The sequence below is a fragment of the Artibeus jamaicensis genome, unplaced genomic scaffold, assembly GCF_021234435.1.
Source record: "Artibeus jamaicensis isolate MK-2021 breed Jamaican fruit bat unplaced genomic scaffold, CSHL_Jam_final contig_452, whole genome shotgun sequence".
Taxonomy (NCBI): domain Eukaryota; kingdom Metazoa; phylum Chordata; class Mammalia; order Chiroptera; family Phyllostomidae; genus Artibeus; species Artibeus jamaicensis.
The window spans coordinates 18,732,266-18,747,059 of record NW_026521837.1 but is presented as its reverse complement, the minus strand read 5'-3'; the positions used below and the strand labels follow the sequence as shown (position 1 = coordinate 18,747,059).

At 41.6% G+C, this 14,794-nt stretch overlaps 1 protein-coding gene across 2 annotated transcripts in view; it reads left to right on the top strand.

Annotated features, from left to right (window-relative positions):
• Nucleotides 1–14,794, top strand: part of SLC39A8 (solute carrier family 39 member 8) — a 69,912-nt gene that overhangs the window by 325 nt on the left and 54,793 nt on the right. For both annotated transcript variants that reach the window (XM_037156884.2, XM_037156883.2), the window contains exon 2: nt 101–575. In XM_037156884.2, the coding sequence (XP_037012779.1) occupies nt 357–575 (219 nt within the window). In that variant the 5' untranslated portion in view covers nt 101–356. The remainder of the gene's footprint in view (nt 1–100; nt 576–14,794) is intronic.

Sequence of the window (14,794 nt, the reverse complement as noted above, 5' to 3'; positions counted from 1 at the left end):
GGCTGGGAGTTGGAGGGCTCCGGCCAAGCAGTGCTCAGGGGTCCGGCCGGCGGGTGACCCAGTGGCCTTTATCTTTCCCCCTTTGTCCTCTTTATCTCAGGCTCTGCAGGAGGACTGGGCGCCCGCTCTGCCTATCGCTTCTCACCCGCAGCTGCACGGCTACTTCAATGCTCCGCAGATCGCGGGCTGCTGCTCTTTCAAAGGCGCCGGAGGACCAGGGGCGCCTCGTGGCACCGCTGACTCGGCCGCGCGCAGAAGCCTGAACCGCGCGCCCTTGGGCACCAACGCTGGTGCGCCCAGCGCGTCCCTGTGCGCTTCAGCCAGCTTTGGGCCCACAAAGGACAGCTTGGGCCAGGATGGCCCCCGGACAGCTGGTGGCTGGGATCTTGCTGCTGGCGGCGGCGGGCCTCGGAGGGGCTGCGGAGGGGCCCGGGCTTGCCTTCAGCGAAGACGTGGTGAGCGTGTTCGGTGCGAATCGGAGCCTGTCGGCGGCGCAGCTCGGGCACCTGCTTCAGCAGCTGGGAGCCGCCACCGCGGAGGGCGCCCCGCAGCTCGCGCAGCTGCACTTCAACCAGGTACGGCGCGCGTCCCCGGCTGTCCTTAGGCGCTGGTCTGTGCCTGAACGCTATTTACGTGGGCAAAGTGCGGGGGAAAGGATTTCTGTGCGTTTTTCGAGTATGAACGGTGATTGGTGGCACTTGATTTTCACCGGACCGGGCTCCTTAGCCGAGGTTAAAGGGCTGGAGGGGGTTCAGGAAGACAGAAATTGCAGCTTTGTGCTTGCTGAGCTGAGAGATAAGACGCTTGGGAATATAAGGTTTTGCAGAAAAGTTCATGAAGTAGTTAAGGCGGGAAGCACCTTAGGAAATGCAGTTTTTTTTTTTTGGCGTGTGTGTGTGTGTGTGTGTGTGTTTGTTTTAAAAGGTAGGAATGGTGTACTTAAATCTTCCCAGCAAAAATAACGAACCGCTCACATGCCATCCTTGTTAACAGTTGCTCTGTGGGTAACAACTGCCAAGGAGATGTAACGTGGTTCTGCCTTTCCTGTGTACGTTACACGAGGCATTTAGACCCGAAGGGACTTATTGTACACAGAACAATGAAGATTACAACTGTTAGTAAATTTCGAAACGGATAGTCTAGGTTGTTATTTACATAGGACATATTTTATTTCTTAGAATTCTGGAGGAGGCAAAGTGTGCTTTCTGCATCCTTCCCAAACTGCCCCCGCCCCCACTGTTTGAAACTGCTAACTCGGTGCTTGATGTTTTCCCTTCTGTTCTTGTTCCAGAGAGAACTGGTGATGAAGAGCAGTAAGCGACATTGTCCACATTGTTCTTCATTTCTGGCCCATGTTAGTGTGTGTTACAAAAAGTTTTTGTGGTCCGAGATGTTTGGGGAATGTTGCGTGCACTCCACTCTTGGAAATTTAGCGCCTCCTAATGTATCTGACCTTAGATTACTGTTAGGGAAACTTGAATGGGATGGACTCCTTGCTAAGAATACTATAGATAGATGGATATTCTTTTTGTCAGAAATATCTCACCTCAGTTCAAACATATTATACTCACGGAGAAATTCTGATGCTGCGGGGTATCAGAGGGTGACCTCCCTTTAACTAGAAGGGAGGGTTTTGTGTTTCACCTTTTCAGGCTCTTTAATAAAAGAGCAGTTTTAGCTCTGGCATGATTTAATAAAACATTTGATTTAATGTCTAAGAAATATGTTGGCAAAACTGAAATCCCCACGTATTATATATTGATATTTTGGAAAAGAAAGCAAAGCAAACAACTTCCTAAGTATTTTCTGTCTAGTTGCAATCTCTCCAAGTAGAGGAAACAGCTGAGCTAAGATATTTCTAGGTAGGAGTAGGAGTGGTCATGTGTTTGGAAAGAAGCTGGAGGCTTGACTTGCAGCTGCAAATCCGTACCCCACACATTGTTTGCACTTACTTATCTTTTTTTACCTTGCAGTGTCTGGAGGAGTTGACCAATTATAGACAAAAGATCCCTGAGCCACTTCTTGGTAAAGACACTGTAAAATATGTGTGAATTACTTTGAAAAATTGGTTAAGTTTATTAGCAATATGTTTCCCCTTTTGTAAGTAGGATTTCTCAGTTGATAAATTATATATATGTTGACACCTTGTTTCTCATTCTCAAATTTGGATATTTAACTACATTTGTTGTGGCCTCTGTGGGCATCAGAAAGAGACAGGAAGAAGCCTATAATGACTTTGGAAATAAAGGGAAGCCAGGGACAACTTATCATTTAACCAGGCCTAACAAACAACAATGTGATGTTCTAAAAAGTCCTGATGAAAACAACAATCATCCAACAAGATGTCAACAAATGAAATAGATTCTGGAAGAATCTATTAATTTGCTAGCAGGAAACCACCCAAGTTGGAGCAGAATTTAGGGCCATTATTGCCTGCATACTTTAAAGAATGCAACTGGAATTCCCTCACCTGTGACAAAGTAGAATAAATAATGTATGGGCCTGTTGTGAGAAGCTTGATTTTTCGACTTTGAAAAAGGCCCAGAAAATGGAACTTATTTCTATGACTCAGGGATTTATTGAATTTTCTCTGAGATCTATTTTACAAATGACATTGTTCCTTTGGATGAGGGCTGTGATATTTCTGAGGTCAGCTTTTCTCAGGTCATAAACTACTGTACTCTGGGTGTTTGTTAAAGAATTTGGAAGGTCTTCTAATATTCTTAAAGTATTCCTAAGTCCTATTAAATTAACTCATTGCTTTGGGAGACCAAAGTGACCTAAGGTCAAACTGATGACAATAGAACCATTGAGCTTATTGTTTTGCTTCAGGGCTATGTGGGTGCAAAGAGCAGGTAGAAGCAGTGACTGAAGCAGTGAGAAGAGAGAGCCCTTTTAGTTCAGTGGGTCTGGGAGGCGCTGGGGTGTCAGTCTGATCTGTGTCAGGGAGTTAGTTCCACAGAATGCACAGGGAAGCCCCAACTAAATGCATACGCTGGGTGATTAATTTGGGCCATTTAAATGGCTCCAGTGCTTGTTTATTCAGAAGTTCCTTTCTCTTCAGATTTTCTCTTCATGTCCTCTTCAAAACACCTCACTCTTAAGTTCCTACTGTAGATGCCGATTAAATAGCTCAATAAAAAGCATATCCTCATTCTCCAAATTATCATACTAAACTAATTAGAATAAATCAGAAGGCCAAGGAGTGTTATTGGGGTGTTGGAGAAGTGGGCCTGGCTGTGGTAGGTTGGCCTGTGAGGCAACCTTTGTTTCACACCATCTCTTATCCTCACACTTTGCTTCTCTATCTTAATGCTCTTTTTTCTTTCAATACATATCTTGCAGCATATTTCCTGCATCTTTTGTTCTTCTTCACTTGCTTGTCTACACCTTGTTTGTACACTTCTTTTAATTCATACTCAATCTTCCTAAAGCAGTACTTGGAATATGTCTCTCTTCTTTCAAAGCTGCTCTGCTGGTGAAGTCTAGATCCTGAGCCTGGCATTCAAGGCCTTGCACCTAAAGGATGACACTGAGCAGTCTACCCACCCAGACCTAGCACTCACTAAACGGAACTGTTTGCTCTTCTGTGAATTCACTCTATATTTTGTTCAACTACTTCTTAGCTTGTTACCTTCCTTGCATGCTTCATGTTTCCAACTGGGATGTCCTTCTTTTCCTTGAATTGCCCTATTGAAATCCTATGCTTTTAATTGCCCACCTATCCTTTGCCCCAACTTCTGCACAAAACCTTTCCAGGGCATCAGAGCCAGCACCGGTAGCCTGTTTTCTCTCTGTTTTTGAATAACTGATGTGTTTTTTTATTATGCTAATGACACTTAATTATTCTTGTGTTGAACAAATATTTTGAATGACTACTGTACTCTGGTTAGAGTGGTCATTTTAAGGTACAAATCTGATCATATCACTCATCTTAGTAAAACAATTAAATTCTCTCAAGATAAATTTCAAGTGCTTTAATGTGGCTTAGCCCTTTCATGATCTGGTCCCTAAATATTTCTCAAGACTTCTCCTTTGCCACTACTCCAGTCTTAATGGACTGCCTATAGTTTTTGGTTTTCCATATACACTGCTTATGCTTCAGGTATTAGTTTAGACATTACTTTTTCTGAGAAGCTTTTCTTGGTCTGCTCAAGGGTTTAGTAAGAACCCCTTCTATGTGATCCTATATGAATTAGTGCCTTTGCAGTTCTAACATATTATATGTTGTAATTATATTACAGTATATAAATAATTTAGCATGCATTACAACTTTTTGTTTATATGGCTGAAACCTCCCTACTTCCTTACCTCTATGATTTTAAACAAATTAAAGGGAATGACCTAACTTTTCTCTCTAGGGGCTGGTGTATTGCCTGGTACTAACGTGTATTCACTATATATATTCTGAATGAATGAGTGAAAATTGCTTAATATGAGTAAGATAATTTGGCCCTCACATGACTTTACAGTTTATTGGAGGAGGTATAACATAGGCACATACAACTATAATGCATGATAGAATGATATATCTAATCAAAGAATTACAAACAAAAGTGGAATGGGATCAGACCTGAGTTTTCAGAAAATTTATCTTCATGAGAATATGGAAAGTGTTGGAGAGGGTGCAGACTAAGGAGGAGATTGCAGTGGTTTGCATGAGTGAGATGTAATGATTGCTTGAACCCTTAGGTAGTCAGGAGTTGGCGTAAAGGCTCTGCCTTCTCCAGGAAGAGCAGGCATGGCTGAAAAGCAGGCAGAAGAGCCCCAAGTAAATGTTTTTGCTTCAGTCTTTTGCCTGCTGTTTTCCTTTAACTGTTGTTAGATCTTCTTTACTAGCTTCTGGCCCCATGACACCAGAGGGAGAGGCAGTGAGGTAACTCTCAGCTTATTTCAGTTTATTATGACCAGGCTAATGCTATGTAGCAAACAGAAGGGGTGTGTGTGTGTGTGTGTTGGGGTCATTACACATACATTGTGTGTATAGCTTGTTGTTATCTACTGTATTTTTCCTGGTGAGTTGATAATGGATTAGATGAGGGAGGTTCAGGGAAGTACTGACCATGAACAGAGCAGAGAAAGAGCATCTGGTCTCTTTTAGATTTTATGCTCTGGAAAATGGCAGGTACACCTTCTAGGAATGCCTTCTAGTCTGCTTGTTCAGGTGAGAAACTGGGGGAGTGGGTCAGAAAGGTGGGACAGAAAGCTGAGGCTGCACTTAGGTCTTCGGTCACTGTTTCTTCAAGACATTGGACCTGCTCTGATCTGTTATATCATTCTCATTTAGGTTGACTGTGTATAGTGCAATTATTGTTTCCAAGACGTTTTGGGGATATGAGGGATACTTGTAAATCATTTCACTATAATGATGCCCAAAGGTGGGGAAAAAGTGTAATGGCCACCACAGGGAAAGGTACCTTCAGACCATAAAACAAAGCAGGCTACCCCATGGACTATAACAGAACTTATTAAACGGCAATTTGCTTAGGGAAGATTGGAGAAGAAAAGATGACCCTGCAGTCTGCGCAAATTATTCTTCACTAACAGACCGCTGCCACAGTGCTTTTTAAAAATGTAGTATAATTCAGGTACTAATAATTGGCAAGACAAAGGGACAGAGATGCCATAGTGTCAGGGCCGATAATACCTCCTGGTGATATTATGATAGATGATTGCTTGTAATTGATGCTATTACCAGTTTGATATTTATCTTAGTTGTTATGCCATTTCAGCTGTTACTAACAAAAATATTTATGGCTACATTTTGTGGAACATAGAACATCATCACTCAGACGCTTTGATACACTTGCTAAAGATAGCTCAGTTGGTCAAAGGCCACAGTATGGCACTTAAAAATGAAATAAAGTCTGGATCTAGAGATGGAGTTGGTTTTGTTCTGATCTCTATCTATACAGCTGTCAGGAGCTCAGTTTGCCTCCGCGTCAGGCACGACTGGGATCTGTGCAGGAAAACGGCCTCCATTCTTTCCACATTGAACTCCCAGGTCTGCACCTTTACCCACTACCTAGGAGTCACCGGGACTCTTCTTGCATAACATAACAATTATAGCAAGAGATTGTTGGTCTTTTCTGTGCAATATTACTTTTAACCAGTTTATTTGTATTATCGTATTTGATACCGAACACAATTTTACGATAAATGTACTGTTTGCATCTTCATTTTGCACATGAGAAAAATGAGATACAAAGAGGTTAAGTAACTTGACTAATGTCACACAACAAGTGGTAGAACCTCAGGTAATCCTAAACGTGTACTATGGTGGATGTTTTGCACTATGGGCTAGAAAATTACACCCTTTGTAGCCAGACCAACTATTACCTCAGATTTTGAAATATGCGTAGAAGACACTAATGATCTGCTGCTTATCTAGTTCCATTGTGTAGCTGCATCAGGAGAACAGTGCTGCCTGTAGGAACTACACTGATGATGATGGGTCCCTGTGCTCAGAGAGCTTACACTTCAATTAGGAAAGAAAATGGCAACCTGAGAAAAGTATGCAAGGCCAAACTGCTGTAGTTAAGTAAAAAAATATTATAAAATGTCTTACAAGGCTATCTGTGATTCATTCTTCACTGAATACTATTCATAGCAGGCGCTACTAGTTTAGAATGGTGAGGGATTTCTTGGCCAAGGGTTCATGGAAGAGTTACAAATCACTCAATTCTCCTCTTGGGGAGTTCTGCCTCTCTGGTTCAGTTTTCAAAGATTTTATTGATTGAACATCTGCCCGTTTCAAATGTGTTTCTGCTACTAATCACAAAATGGATTTTCAGGTGACTTACCTGAATTGTCTCTTAGAGAATGAAGTTTTCTTTTATTCTTTCTTATATGATGAATTTTTTTCAGAGAAAATGTTTTGGCAACAATAGCTTTCCTAATTCTGAGTTCTTAAAATTTTCCTGGAGAAACATGTATTAATCAACTTCTTTCTTCTATGGATAGCCTTCAGATATGAGAGAAACACCACGTCTAGTGTTAAAACATTCAGCCCTGTTCTTACTATTGTTCTAGAAGGACTCTCTGCCAATGAATTTGCTCTTTCTTCTGGCAGTGTAGACTGTAAATCTGTCTTTATCATGCCTGTGAAGAGCTGCATTGCTGGCTTTGTAACACCGGAGAAAGTGGTCTGTGCATGATATATGTATATGTATATATTCACATACACACATGCATACATATATGTGCATATACACATATACATGCTACAAAAAGCACAGACTTGTTTGTTAATGGATGCATATTCTTGACACCGGGTAATTGAGTTTATTTATCAAATCACACTGCACTATAGTTTTCTTTAGGAGTAGGCTCCTCAGAGTCTAGGTATATTCTACACCTACACATACTAATGAGAAAAGCTAGACACTGGCTCTGGCTCTGATCTTGGGATGAATGCCTTGTAAGCAAATATTCTGGGAAGGGCCTTCCCATTTGCAGAGGAAGCAGGTCCTGGCCTAACAGGAATGATAGCTAACGTTCACGGCGCACTGATCATGAGCCAGACATTGTGCTCTGTGCTTTCTCATACACCACCCCACTCACCCTTCTGACCTCCCAGGGTAAGTACACGAACTCCCACAGGGCCACCCAGTCTCAGCGAGGTTACGTACTTCGTGCAAAGTCATAGCCCGGAAGCTGCAGAGTGAGGATTCCACCCCAGGGTGACAGGACTTCAGAACCTGTGCTCTTTCTGAGAAGGTGGGACTTGAATCTAGAGCCTTAGACCCAAAATAAGTGAAAAAAAAAAAGCAAAATAGAAACAAACTCATAGGTCCAGAGAACAGACTAATGGTTGCCAGAGGGGAGGGGGTTTTGGGGATCTGACAAAAAAGGTGAAGGGATTGAGAAGCACAGATTGGTAGTTAGTCACGATGATGTAAAGCGCAGCACAGGGAATATAGTCAGTAATATTGTTACAACGACATATGGTGCCAAGTGGGTGCTGGAAATACCTGGGGTAGGGAATCGTCTTGTAAAGTGTGTGATTGTCTAAACACTATGCTAATTCAAAATAATATTGAATGTAAACATTGAAAAATAAAAAAAAAACAGAACAAAACAAAACCTATGCTCTTTCTTCTATCGTTTCTCAAGCTAAGTCCATGATCCCACGGGGGGGGGGGGGCTGGTTTATTTTCCAAAAAACCGCACGCCTCTCATGTTGTGCAAGTTCCTGCATCTCAAGGGAGAACTCATGCCAGTTTCTTGAAGTCACTGAGAATTGTACAGTCATTTGAAAGCAGGAAGGTGTTTTCTGCTGAAATTTCTCTTGTTTCAATAAAACAACAAAAAATATTACTGTAATTTTCCCCGATGAAGCTCTCTCTGCAATAGTCAGGGCTATCTCGAAAACCTGATTGATTTCTCAGCCTTACAATGTTATTTTCTGATTTTTGACACTTGACACTAGAAACTGTGTTGTGAGAGAAATAGGACATGTCAGTATCTCCAGAAACTGAGGCCCAAAGAAGTCATTTGGCAAAAGTCACCAAGTGCCCCAACTTTTCTGGGAGAGCAGGGGTTCCAATTTTGAATCCTTGGTTCTTTCCCTTTGTGCTGGTTTTAGACAGAGGCTGTGTTGGGGGGTCCCCCATGCTGTGAATCTACTGAGTATCTCATAGTCTACATGCCTTCCTTTCTGCAAATAACTGGGCAATGGAAGTTTATGAATTCCTACCCTATTTCCTCACCTTCTAGTCACTCCTGAACATATTATGGTGTGGCTTGGACCCCAGCACTCTCTTGAAATTACTCTATAGAATGTCACCCCAGTCCTTTTTATTGATAAATACAATGGGCCTTTTTCAGGCCTTACCTCGCTGTTAATTCTGATGGCATTGGACACATCTGCTTGAAACGCACCATTTTCTTGCCTGTAACTGTGCTACCTCCTTTTTGTTATCTCTCGGGTGGCCACTTTTCAATGTCAACATCCTTTGCTCATCCTTCAAATATCGGTGCTTTTAGGGTTCCATCTCAAGTCCCCTTCCTTTTAATTTTACACACTCTCTCTGCACAGCTCCAGTCACTCCTGGGCTGTAGTTAGTACCTCTCTTTGGACGTTTTCTAAATAGGTTGGCCTGCTTCAGGTATTTGTCCTGAGGTTCAGCTTTGTACACCCTATCGCCTACTGATGTCTCTCTCCCTTCCCTGACTCGATCCGTCTAAGCCTGCCCCAAATGGAACTCATCAACTCCATCCTTTGTCCATCAAAACCTTCTGCTAATCTTGTCTGATGCTTTGTTTAGAGTTCAGAAACATATTAAAAGAAATATGTCTCTTCTCTTTAGATGTTCATGATCTTACTAAAGAGGTATGCATTCTTACAAACAGGTGATAAATATGTTAAAGGATGCAGTAAGTGCTAAACAAACAAATGCTCTGTGTGTACGAGTCTGGCACGGAAGCGGGGTACAGAGGAGGTGTGGGCCCGTGTAGGACAGATAGGAGCCGGAAACCTTGAGTGGAGGCGTATCCGGACTCTAGGTGGGGGTCAGGGACTGTGCAAAGTCACAATGACCGTGAAACACAAGACTCATTGGAACTGTGTGGTTAAGATAGAGAGTTCAAGTGTGCTCTGGAGGAGGGTGAAGGGAGTGGAAGATTGAAGACAGATAACTGAGGTTCTTCAGTGTTAGGACTTTACACTCTTGACAGGAAGAAAGTTTGCGTGTATGCATGTGTGTTGGGGGCAGTCTGAGCAGAGGGGTGACAGTGGGGGTGCTTCTGCAGGAACAATCCAATGGGTGTGTAGGTTGAACTGGATGAGATGTGTCTCAGATAGGATTGATTGAAGCTCCCGACTTGTCAGTTAGGTGGTCTATAAGGGTCTGTTTGTGTGTCGTTCTTAGGAGTTAGACCAAACCTTTGGGAGTCAGGACCCTTTTGTACTCACTCTTGAAAATTACTGAGGACACCAAACACCTTTAGTATATATGGTTCATATCTATTGATATTTATAATTACAGAAATGAATGTTGAGAACATTAAAAATATTTATTAAAAATAACATTAATAAACCCATACCATGTTCACATTTTAAAAATGAAAAATAACTCTTTCCATGACAAAATAATTAGTGAAAAGAATGGCATTGTTTTACATTTTTGCAAATCTCTTTAATGTCTGGTTTATTAGAGTCTCATTTATGCTTCTGCATTCACTCCATTGTGACATATGCCATACAGCCTCTGAAGAAATCCATTGTTTACTCATAAAAGAATAAGAGTGAGAAAGGAAAATGCAGTCTCAGTACTGTTTTGAAAACAATCCTGACCTCTCATTCTCTTGTAGGGTCCTGGTACCCCGCAGGGGTCCCGTGACCACACTTTGAGAGCCAGTGTGCTGAGGGATCGTTACATAGTTGGGCCTGTGATGGACAAGGCTGTTCCTTGTATGCAGTGATGAGGTGGCTTTGAAGGATGAGCCCAATCCGTGTGGCATCCGGCCCAGCCCTGAAGTGAGGAGGTGTGCCTTCCACACCTTGTCCCCAGAGGCACTGAGCGGAAGGCCCCTGGTGAGTGGCAGGGCTTTATGGGCCCTCTGGTCTTGGCTGCTAACAGGAGAAGGCCTGTGGGAGAAAGTGGGGTGGCCCTTGTCACCTGGGGGCAGGTCAGGGTTGGGAAGTCAAGAATCCAGACTGAGTTTCTGCTCTGTCACCATGTCAAGCTGTTAGGGGCGAGGGCAAGAGAGCCTTGAGAAACTGAACATGGAATGAAATAAGGCTGAGAAACTTGTCAGGAGCTATGGTGACGTTAGAAAACTTTGTAAACCTCTTTTTAAAAGTGTGTCATAGCTTTAAAATTTCTGTTTTCTCTAGTAAAAGTAGACACTAATTCCAACTTGTCTTCATTGTGTTTGGAGGAACCAAGGTAAGAGATTTAATGCTCCCTCTCCATGATTTAACTTTATTTTTCTAATTGAAACAACAATAGGTGTATACTGTCTAAAACTTTGGTAAATATAGAGGAGCAGAACAAAAAAATAACAGTCACCCATGATTTGATCGTGCTGAGATAAATACCGCTAACATTTTGAAGCACATCCTCTAGATTTTATCTAACCTCACTTATAGTCGTGGTGTTATTCTATCCATATTGTTTCATAACAATCCCTCTTCCCGTAACAATGTATCATAAGACACGGCCTCTTTCTCCTTAAAGCATATATTGGAAAGGCACTTTTTGTCTCCTCTCAAGGAAGAGTTTTGGGGGTGAATGTGAGTGTGCATGTGTATGTGTGTGCACACATGTGTGTGTGTGCATTGTGGGTGAGAATGCACTAGTTCCAGAGTGGCTTCTGTAAGCAGTGCTAGGAATTCGAAAAAAAAAATAAAAACTGGAAAAATGAATCTTAGGAAACTGTTGGGATCACTTGATTAGCCACCTGTTAAATGTAGAGATTGTTTTTCAAGAATGTTTTTTGCTCAAACCTTAGAAAATTATGATTTATCTTGGTGAAATAATAATACAAACTTTGAAGAGACAATTAAGACTGGAAACATTCTAGAGAAGTTTGGTAAAACAGAAGGTGATTTAGTGGGTAGATATGTCGCACAATATCAGAGAGACTTGGAAGTGGCGCTCTAGCTCCTCTTCACGGACATTAGGTCGTTCCATTTTGTGTCTGTAACAAGCCTCAGAGTGATGCCCATACTCAGACCTGCTTCAGATGCTCCTTTTGCCGGTGTGAAGCATGTAAGTCACCAGTTTCGAGACATTGTACACTCACCCCAAAGGGGTAAATGTATGGGACGACTCGCCTTTTCAGGATCAGAAGTGGCCTCTCAATTTTTAAACTTCTTAAATTTAAATAATTAAATTGTTCTCTTGTGATCTTTGGCTAGTCCCACATTTGAAACACCCTTGTATGAACGAACTTCACTTTTTGCGATTCTTTTGTTTCTTCACAGTTTTGTTTAGATTGCTACTATGCTCTTAAACTGGTTTTTACAATTGGTTTTGAAAGATACTTTCAAAACAAGTTGAAAGTACTCATCCATTCATTTAATATGTATTTACCGAGTCTTACTGTGTGCCAGGCACATGGCATTATATTATTAGTGCTAGCATTAGTAAATTCTAAGGTAGGTATGCTCTCCAGCATTCCAGAGGTTTCTTTCCCATTAAATAATTATTTTGGATTTTTATCTTTCCCTCCTCTTAATACAGTCCTAACAGTTTATGGACATTTGTACAGGTCTCATGTGATGGTAGTTCAGGTGGATCCATCAACAAGTTGGCTTTTCCACTTGACCTTCAAAAATACTGGATTTAAAACAACAGTAACAGGGAAGCAAAATATTTAAGATGGCACCCCCCCAGATATTCTCGGATAATCCCTTTACAAGGTTCTTCACAGCAATGTCAGCAGCCGTGGGCCCGTGGCGTAGGGTGTCCTGTCCAGCTGTCCGCTGCTTGAATGTGGTGGTTGTGTCTGCCTGACATTTCTGCTGTGGTGATGGACAGAAGGGCTTATTGGGGAGCAAAGAACCACAACCACCTGGTATTCCTTAATTCTCACCATGGTGAGAAGACTCGACTGATGTCAGCATTGGCCACTGTTTGATTGTTTTTAAGGTTTCTCTTTCAGTGGGATGCTAAATATGGCCTAAGAGTAATTTAACTGTATGATTCAAGTCATTAACAGGGGCGACAACCACGTGCCTTGCCAGGGTCTAAATGGTTCTCTCTTTCACTATTTGTATTCTTTTCATTGTTCAACCCACCAAAACATGGGGGTATAGCAGCAAGAGTATTGGTTAGAAGTCAGATGACATAAGATGACCCTGGTTTGAATTTTGTCTTTAATACTTACAAATTGTTTACTCTTGAACAATTTACTTTTTCCTAAGGTATGATTTCTTTGTCCCAGACTTTTTCTAAAATCTACTTTAGTAGTTGATGTGGGGATTAAAAGAGATTATAGATGTTAAGCATATAGCTTTTCTGTGCTTCCTAGAACTCTTATAATAACTATTGTTTATAATATTTGTCAACTAATCACATACTTACTTGCATTACTGATTTCAGCCTTAGTTTGGGTGGCTTATATCTTACCTCTTTAGCCATGAGAAGTACTGAACCAACACTTTAGACTCAGCACACATACCTCCTCCTTCAGGAAGCCTTCCCTGACCTCTCCCCTCTTCCTGCACAATGCCTTGTCCTTATCTTTATTATTTTCCTTACCCCATTGTATTATAATCATCTGTGTTGTATCTTTATGTTTTGTCTACTGAATGATGAGTGTATTGAAGATGGAACTATGTCTCAGTTTCGGTACTTATCAGTCTACCTAGGACAAAGAAGATGAGAGCAACCTGTGGAGTGAATAAATGAATGAGAGAGAGGGTAAAGTGGAACTGGCTTCTCTGATAGCAAATTAGAAAAAAAAAACTTCGGGTGGATTCTTCTTCAAAGTACAGGAGGCCCCTCATTTACTGGGGGAAGGATAGCAAATTCCAGAAGGTAGTTGTAGTTGTAGTTCTTGCTGACAAACAACAGATATGACAGAGCAGGGTAGAGAAGTCTCTAAGGGAGAGAGGGTAGATGGGCACTTTCAGACTTGGATTTCAACCCTGTTTCCTCCTCTGGCTACAGGCTTTATAATATAATGTAAAGTATGTGGCTCAGTTACTTGACAACCTAGAGAACTGGCTAGATCTCATTCTCTGGCTTCCTTTGCTTGCTTTTGTACCAATTACACAGGGTGGAGCAAAAGTGGGTTTACATCTATTTATATGAAAAGTAATAAAAAGGTTTTATCCCAGTTTTGATTGTCACCAAGTCTAAATGCGTTACGAGGTGCATTTTCTCCTTCCCTGCACCCGCACATGAGAGGACACAGCCACACCCAGCGTGTCCTTATTGGGAATGTGAACTGCTCAGCTTCCACAGAAGTGCGGTTATATCACAAAACAGAATTTGAAACCACTTCTGGGGTGACTTTTGAGTGGGATGATGTTTCATTTCTGGTGTGGTGTGAAGGCGTTGGCATAATGGGCACAGGATCAGATGGCCCTATTGTTTTGTATTATTTAATGGGTGACCTTTGAGAAGACAGCCAAGTACAGAAAACAACCCAGGTGTTGAGAAAAAGAAGAAGAATGAAGAAGGTTTTAACATTAGAAAAACATCTTTTTGATTTTTCATTGGTTCTAAATATTTCATTCATTTGTTAGCTTTAAAATGTTTTTTAGTACATATGTATCAATCAGGACTCTTTTGTTTGAATGTGGCAGAAATAACTCTAAATTGCTTAAGTCAAAAAAAAGAATTCATTGACTCAAGTAACTCACAGAAGACTCAAGGGCAAAGCCAGCTTTAGGCACAGCTGTGCCCAGGGGACTAGTGATGGAATTGGAAACCTGTCTTCCTCTACTTAGACTTTACCTTCTTTTGTGTGGTAGAAAAAATGGACAAAGGAGACCCCATACTTAGAGCAATCCTAATAGAAAAAGACTTCTTCAATAGCTCTGCCAGACAGTGGACAGGTCTAGGTCATTTGTCGTTTGGGCAGCCCCACTTAAACCTCATACGAGGCTCCTATGCACTAAGAGGTCTGCTACTGGATGGTGGGCATTGGTCTTGGGCAGGCAAAAAACTATGGACATTGCCTACATTTTACTGGCCTAGGTTATTTCTTCTGTTTTGGGCTTATCTCACTGTCTCATTCTCTGGCTCCCTTTCCTTTAATTTTCCTATAATTTTATACAGAGTGGAGAAAAAGTGGGTTTACACCTATTTATATAAAAAAATAAAATAATTAATAA